The 8,768-nt window shown below is 42.0% G+C and overlaps 1 protein-coding gene across 1 annotated transcript; it reads right to left on the bottom strand.

The window, feature by feature from the left end:
• Nucleotides 1-6,186: 6,186 nt before the first annotated feature.
• Nucleotides 6,187-8,076, bottom strand: LOC137362321 (probable G-protein coupled receptor 139). The gene is made up of 2 exons (XM_068026733.1): nucleotides 7,980-8,076; nucleotides 6,187-7,058 (listed from the first exon to the last, which is right to left on the bottom strand). Exons 1-2 carry the CDS (start codon nucleotides 8,074-8,076, stop codon nucleotides 6,187-6,189), a joined length of 969 nt encoding a protein of 322 aa, XP_067882834.1.
• Nucleotides 8,077-8,768: the final 692 nt, after the last annotated feature.

Here is an 8,768-nt window from a genome sequence, read left to right on the forward strand (position 1 = left end):
TTTTCTCTGGTTTGTGTCTTTCTTTGTGCTGGATGAACAAACTAGTGTGTATTCACCGACATTAACTGGAATTTAGAAGGTTAAGAGGTGATACAATCGATTTTTAAAAGTTATTAAGGGGACAAGATGAGGCTGACTGGGAGAAACTATATCCGTTGGGTGGGAAGTCTAGGACTAGGGCGTACAGTCAAAAATTACGGCCAGACCTTTGCATACGAATTAGGAACATGAGTAGGCCACTCAGTCCCTCGATCCTGCTGCACCATTCAATAAATTCATGGCTGAACTGGTTACTCCACATTTCCACCTACCTCCGATAACTTTCACCCCCTTGCTTATCAAGAATCTATCTACCTCTGCCTTAAATATATTCCAAGATTCTGCTTCCACCGCCTTCTGAGGAAGAGAAATCCTCTGAAAAAAAAAAAACATCTCATCGCTGTCTTAAATGGGCGATCCACTATTGTTAAACAGTGACCCCTAGTTCTAGATTCTCCCATAAGGGGAAACATCCTTCACACATCCACCCTCTCAAGACTCCTAAGGATCTTACATGTTTCAATTAAGTCGCCTCTTTCTCTTCTACACTCCAGCAGATACAAGCCCAGCCGAACATCGAATCTGGGAGCTAGCCTCACCAATATTGACACAAGCAAATGACAGCAATGAATTAAAGAGTGAGAAATCCCGAGGAACAAATGGTTTTCGTCCAAGGCTTTTTAAAGAAATAGGTGAGAACACTCCAGATGCCCTAACAATAATCTTGCAAAATCCTCTTGATTCGGAACCGTTCCTTTAGATTGGTAACTTGTGCAAGTCTCTCTGCTATTTAAGTAACGTGGTAATAGGAAACCAAGGGATTATAGGACAGTGTGCCTAACATCTGCCATCGGGAAATTATTATTTTGTTAGTTAAGTAGAGGGTAACTGAACTCCTTGAAACTTTTCAGTTGATCAGTGGGAGCCAGCATGGATTTGTAAAGGGTAGGTCATCGCTGAAGAATGTTGGTGTCATTTGCAACTTAATAAACATGCCCCCCACATTCTCATCCAAGTCATTTATATATATGACGCACAACAGAGGGCTCAGCACTGATCCCTGCGGCACACCACTGATCACCGGCCTCCAATCTGAAAAGAAAAACCCTGCATGACCACCCTCTGCCTCCTATCACCAAGCCAATTTTGTATCCAATTTGCTCGCTCACCCTGGATCCCATGTGTTCAAAACTTCCGGCCCAGCCAACCATGCGGGACCTTGTCAAAGGCCTTACTGATGTCCATGTAGACAATGTCCAGCGCGTTGCCCTCGCCAATTTTCTTCGTCACCTCCTCGAAAAACTCAATCAAATTCGTGAGACATGATTTCCCACGCACAAAGCAATACTGACTATCCCTAATCAGACCTTGCCTTTCCAAATGCATATAAATCCCGTCTCTCAGAATCCCTTCCAATAACTTTCCCACCTCTGCTGTAAGGCTCACCTGCCTGTAGTTCCCTGGCTTATCCCTGCTGCCTTCTTAAATAAAGGCACAGCATTAGCTATCCGCCAGTCTTCCGGACCTCACCCATGGCTAACAATGATACAAAAACCTCTGCCAGGGCTCCAGCAATCTCCTCCCTTGCTTCACATAGCATCCTCGGCTAAACCTGGCCAGGCACTATAGGTCACCTACATTTCCTCAGTGTGATTTCAGGCAATGAGTTCGAGACTCCATCAGCCACGGGGTGAAAAGGTTTTTCCACGTTTCCCCTCCAATTTTTCTACCAATAACTTTTTAATTTATGCCCCCGAGTCATGGTCATCTTTATTAAAGTGAATAAGTCCTTCATGCCCACTCTATCCAGGACCCTCAAAATTTTGTTCATTTCAATCAGATCTCCCCTCCGCCTTCTTTGTTCCAAGAAGAGCAACCTCAGCTGATCCAACCTTTCCTCATAGTTCCAATTTCCAGTCCTGGCAATATCTTCATAAATCTCCTTTGTACCTTCTTTAATGCAATTACATTCTTTCTGTAATGTGGTGACCAGGACTGCATGCAGTACTCAAGTTGCAGCCTAACCAATGAGTTATATAGCTCCAGCATAACTCTTTTATTCTATACCTCGGCCTATAAAGGAAAGGATTCCATATGCTTTCTTAACCACATTATCGACCTGTCCTGCTACCTTCAGGGATCTGTGAACATTCACTCCAATGTTCCTCACTTGCTCTACACTTCTCTGTATTTTCCCATTAATTGTTTATTCCTTTGCCTTGTTTGACCTCTCCAAACGCATCCCCTCACATTTCTCCATGTTGAATTCCATTTGGCACTTTTCTGTCCATCTGACCAGGCTATCAACATCTTCCTGCAGCCGACAGCTATCCTCCTCACTATTTACCACACGGCCAATCTTTTTGTCATCTGCAAACGTCTTGATCATGCCCCCTACATTTACGCCCAAATCGTTATTATGCATCACAAAGAGCAGAGGACCCAGTACTGAGCCCTGCGGAACTCCACTAGAAACAACACTCCAGTCGCTGCAAACGATTACCCTTTGTTTCCTGCCGCTGAGCCAAATAGTTTATCCACCTTTCTGCATTTCCCTGAATCCCATCGGATTTTATTTATTTCACCCGTCTGCCATGTCGGATCTTGTTTAAAAGCCATGTTAAAATCCATGTAGACCACATCAACTGCATTACCCACATCTATTCTCCCTGTTACGTCTTCAAAAAATTCGATCAAACTGGTTACAAAAGATCTTCCCTCAAGAATTCCATGCTGACTATCCTTGATTAGCCGGTGCCTTTCTAAATGACAGTTTATCCTGTCTCTCAGAATAGATTCTAATAATTTGCCCACTACTGAGTTTAGACGGACTGGCCTGTAACTATTCGATCTATCTCTCGTTCCCCTTTAAAACAGAGGTATGAAGTTCGCAGTTCTCCAGTCCTCTAGCACAACACCTGTATCCCGTGAGGACTGGAAAATGATGGTCATACCTTCTGTTATTTCATCTCTTTTTTTCTTTAACAGCCCAGTTTACATTTCATCCAGCCTGATGATTGATCAACTTTCAAGGATGTTAATTCCATTAATACTTCCTCTCTCCCCATGTTTACCATGTCCAATACTTCACACTCTTCCTCATTAACTACAATATCTGCATCTTCCCCCTCTGTTGTGGAGACAGACGCAAAGTATTCATGAAGAACCATACCAACCTGTTCTGCCCCTAAACATAGGTTACCTTTTTGGTCTTTTCTGGGCCCTACACTCTCCTTAGTTATCTTCTTACTCTTAACATACTGATGAAACATCTTTGGTTTCACCTCGATTTTGCTGGCTAATATTCTTTGATACCTTCTCTTTGCCTTCCTAATTTCGTTTTTGAATTAACCCCTCAATTTTCTATACACCTCTTGGCTTTCTCTAGTATTGAGCTCTTGGTGTCGGACATCAGCTTTGCTTTTTTGTCTTATCTTATCCTGTAAGTTCCTTGGGGCTCAATATTTGGCCGTCTCACCCTTTTTCATTGTCGGAATATGTTTACTCTGAACCCCTTGAATCTCCCATTTGAATGTCTCCCACTGCTATGACAGTGATTTATCTTCAAGTAGCTGTTTCCAGTCCACTTTCGCTCAGTCACTCCTCAGTTTAGTAAACTTTGCCTTGCCCCAGTTGAGAACTCTTAACGCCTGTTGTATCGCTGTCGTTTTCCAACATTATGTTACAAGTGATTGAATTATGATCACTACCAACCAAAATGCTCTCCCACTGCCACTCCTTCCACCTGCACATCTTCATTTCCTAAAGCTAAGTCTGAACATCCACCTTCTCTTGTTGGAATTCCGACATCCTGACCAAAAGGTTCTCCTGAATGCAGCTCAAGAATTCTGCTCCCTCAAATAAGATTCCATGTAAATAAAATTCTGCTTTCCTATTCTTCCCACCAAAGTGAGCAACCTCACATTTTTCCATGTTATTTTCCATCAGCCAAATTACTTAACCTATCTATTTATCTTTGCAGACACTTTATGTCCTCCTCACAACTTGCTTTCCTAACTATCATTGTAACATCAGCAAATTTATTTATCCAAACTATTAAAATAAATCGTTAGTGATGAGGCCCGAGCGCTGATCCCTGTGACACCCCACTGGGTACAATTCGCCAACCTGAAATTGCCCCATTTATTCCAGATCTCCGTTTTCTGTTGGTTAGCCAATCCTCTATCCAGTTCAATGTATTATCCAGAACATCATGAGCTATTATCAAGTGGAGTCACTTTTTATGTGGCACCTTACCGAATGCCTTTTGGAAATTTGGTTCTCCTTTATCCACCTTGCATGTTACATTCTTCAAGAACACAAACAACATTGCCAAGAAAGATTTCCCTTTCGTACAAACTTGATGACTGGCTTATTATGTTATGATTTCTAAATATCTTGCTACTAATTCCTCAATAATTAATTACAGCATTTTCCCGATGACAGATGTTCGGCTAACTGGGCTATAGTTCCCTCTTTCTGTCTATCTGCTTTCTTGAATAGAGGTATTTCATTTGTGGTTTTTCAATCCAGTGGAACCCTTCCAGCATGAAGGGAACTTTGGGAGATTATAACCGAATCATTTGGCCGATTGTGCCCCGAGAGCCATTTGCGTGCATTTGCACTGCTGGAAAGAAGCATGACGTGAGAGATTCTTACCAGTAGAAAAGGATTCTGTACCCTTGATGAAATGAATAAGTGAACGAGCATTTTTACTTTGATTGCCATATAGTTTATCTCATCTCACTGCACTCGGAGTTTCGGACAATGATGGACACGTGATGTCTTTATGGAGCCTGCCACTGAATAACAAAAGCTGCCAGCAACATAATGGGAAGGGCAGGGTTCAAATATCGTTTTCTCCACAAACACAATAATCGAATGTATAGAAAGGAGAAATCAACAGGCTTATGATTGTTAGTCTGCAGGAAACACGTAACGTAAGAAAGGAAAGAAATGAAACTAATTTCCATCGGTTTCACGCTCAATCGGCTGTGGGCACAGCGTGAATCGCATGAGTCGCCGATAACATACAAAAGCACCATCAGAAACACAGCTTAAACTCCGTACTCTTGAGCCTGATAAATGTCAGCTCACCCGATTATTAGACCAACTCTCTGAATTACTAATTCAATTACAGTATGGGAACCCGGGTAAGTGTTGATTCAAACGCTGGAATTTTACATTACCCCGACCCGGGAATCTACTGTACCGGGTTCGGTAAGTATTATTAAGCCAGTAATATAATCACCCAGGAGTAAATAGCACTGGTACACGGATGTGTGTTGTGCCAGTACTGTGGGTTTGTGTGATACTGGTACCCGCAGCTGTGCTGCACTCGATCGTGGGAGTGTGGTGTACTGGGCAGGGACTGCATTGCATCAGGAGCTGTGTGTGTGCAATAGATGGACAGGGAGTGCGCTACCATGGGACCTTCGAATGTACTGTATTGGGATACAGGAGTTTGATGTCTTGCTACTCGAGCATGTGGTGTACAGTTATCCAGGGCTGTTCCGTATCGGTACCCGATAGATTGCTATACCGGACCGTTGGTGTGTACCATATCATCACTTGGCGTATGCTGTACTGTTTCCAGAAAGTGTGCTCCCCTGGGTTCCAGGAGTGTGCTGTGTGGGGTCCCGGGCATGCGCTGTACCTCGGCCCTGCAGCATGATATCCTGGGACCGGGGAGTGTGTGGTTTCCGGCTCGCGGGTGCACTGTGGTGCGGGGTGGCAATGGGGTTTCAAGGACGTGGATGTGACCGGGTTACTGGTTATTCAATGCAGAAAAAATACTTTTCTTATCTATTGATCCCAGTGATGGTGGAGAAATCAATAACCTTCGCACTCTTCCTTTTTTCCTGCTGCCTTTACATTTTTCCTGATCCTGTCCTGGCTTTCAAATCATGTTACTTCAAAATAAAGCAAAGGTCAGAGAAAATTTTCAGCACAGAGGTACTGAAGATTCCTGGCAATGTGAGCTAATGGTGCATTTGGAAGGAAAAAAAAACACATTAAATGTTCATTCCCCAAGTACCCCTGGATTTGACTCTGGCACAATTGTGTCAAGCAGGCTTTGGCTGAAAATTCATCCGTCGAAGCTGTGAGATCTTCTCATCGAATTAATTTGACCATCATTCTGAAAGGCTATTTCACTCCATTTCTCAACTCCAGTCTGAATTTTCTTTGAGTCACTGCATAAATAAACGTGTTCGTGCAACAACTCAAGAGCTGGAGCATGAAACCTATTTCCTGAACAAATGTGGGCAGAGAAACAGTAACCATGTACGAAAGAAAGTATTCCAATCGTTTCAAAATGGAGCACGTCATAAACACCACCCATAACAGTACGAAATTCCCCGATATAACGAACAGTAAAATCATGGATTTTCTTCGGTTCACCATCTCTGGGTCCATGGGACTCTCCCCACTGCTCCGACTCCGGAGCCGCCTGCGGGCTGTATTGGCGATGATAATGTTTTTGACCGTCAGTGCATTCAATAGTAGAATCAAAATAAATGGAATAAAAGGTGTTAAAATATGATGCATTAATTCAGTAACAGCCCAGGCTAGTGACCGACCTTTAGCTGATGCCACGACGCAAAACCAAGGACTGTTCGTCAGCAGATATTTAGATTGATACAGAAAGTACCAGAAAATGTTTTTCAAACAGCTCAGCACAGTCACTGTTCCAAGAACCACAGCGGCTGTTTTCTGGGTACAATATTTTGTTTTTAGCTTCTGACAACAAATGGCTACAAATCGATCAAAGGAGAAGGTTACGGTAAACCAGACAGAACGGTCTGTGGCGGCATAAAGCAGGACGGCGTGGATATCACAAATTCTAACGTAATACAGTAAAGCAAATTGTTCCCTATAAACAATTGGAATCTGCCTTTGGATCAGATCGAGAATAACGACCAAAAGATCCGCCACTGCCATGGAAACCAGATAGTAGGTGACACATTTGGAGAGACCGCACTTTCCCCGAGACAGGATCACAATCGTCACCACGTTAACTGTACGCAAGAAAATAATGGGAAATTATTCATCAAACACCTGAATAACAGCAGTACGATGTGTTTCTCGTTGAATAACAGAACAGGATGTGGAATATGTCTATTCACGTCCGTCACCATAAACTGAAATTCGGAACGACAGATGATGGAATCGATGAGCTAACCTGTGACAGAACATCCTGCATATAGAATTTTTAATCAGAGTAATCAGCAATGAATCAGCAGTTAAATGATGCAACGGGTTCGAATAAAACAAGGTGAAAACAGCAACTGTATTTTGATTAAATAAAAAGAGGGAACAATTCTGGAACTGCACTTCCATCTGAACACATGAGCGTGGTTATGATGTTCAGCCAGTTGGACGTGTTTTGCCATTCAATTAGCTCCCAGTTGATCTGTATCTGAACTCCATCTGCACATCTCGGATCCTTGATCCGACAGAAAAACTACCAATATGAGGTTTGAAACATTCAATTCACCTCGTCTGAACTGCTTTGTCGGGGCAATGTTTCTGGATTTCCACTACGCATTGACTGAATAGAATCGAAATAATGACCACAATAATCATTTGGTTGCTGTCAGTGAAGCGAGTTGACATCCATGGAACACATGTCACCGTCAAATACACACGTTGAGAAAAATAAAAATAGCGTTATAAACTGATAAAAGAAAGAAAAAGTGAGATAATTAAGAATATCGTAGCAAAGAAAGAAAGAAAGAAAGAAAGAAAGAGAAAGATAGAAGAAAGAACTCCCATCTATAGATACATAAGAGAAACTCCAGTCATGAAAAACGCTTTACAGCCAATGAAGTACCTTTCCCATTTATTCATTGCTCTAATTTAAAGATCTGGACGTGCGGACTAAGATACATGCTGTTAAACTCCGGTTGCTGAAGTACCAGCTCCAGGTTGTAACTTACTCGGGACACCAACCGCAGCCAAGATGGGGAAGTATATATTTTCTACATCATTAAGCGCCCAAAGAATTTTGAGTTTTATCAGAAAACTAAGAGACATCCCTTCTGGTAAGAGTCGTTAATACAGTATTTGCTGTTGATACTGGAAGAAATTCTCCTTTTGACACATTGAGAGGATCTCCACTCTTTATCGGAGAAAACAAAAATCCATTAGGTGAGATAATTGGGTCCAATGCTGCCTGGGATTACTTACAGTCACTGAACAAACAGATGAAGTCAACACTCCAAGAATTCACTGAAGACCGGGTTAAAGCTGTATCTTCATAATCTCTTGCAAGTCCCACAATCCGAAGCAGTATTTCCACAGATGGCGTTTCTCAAAAAAAGAACAGTGAGACATTGGGTTAGCACAGTGTCATCACCCAAAAACCCAAACAAGTGTGCTCCTATTAGAGAGCAACAACTAATAAAGAACTTAAGCAAAAAGCAAAACATAACAATTTTAATATCTGAAATAATAACATTCCTGCCAGTTTTCACCAGACTGTGGTGCAACTTCCAAAAATGTCCTCTTGCTTTTTGATTTTATGCAGCATTTTTCACTTATAATTCAGATTTCCACCTTCCACAATATTGTTTTCGCTTCAAGAGTTTTAAAATATAGTTTGTTCATTTATTGTGGTTTGCTTGTTATATAAAATGAATTGCTTCAGAGAAGCATCTATTCCAGTTGATGATAGTGGTCAAAATAAGTATGTTATCCAGAAAGGAAGGAAGGAAGGAAGGAAGGGT

Source organism: Heterodontus francisci, unplaced genomic scaffold (genome assembly GCF_036365525.1).
Source record: "Heterodontus francisci isolate sHetFra1 unplaced genomic scaffold, sHetFra1.hap1 HAP1_SCAFFOLD_70_2, whole genome shotgun sequence".
In the NCBI taxonomy this organism is placed as follows: Eukaryota; Metazoa; Chordata; class Chondrichthyes; order Heterodontiformes; family Heterodontidae; genus Heterodontus; species Heterodontus francisci.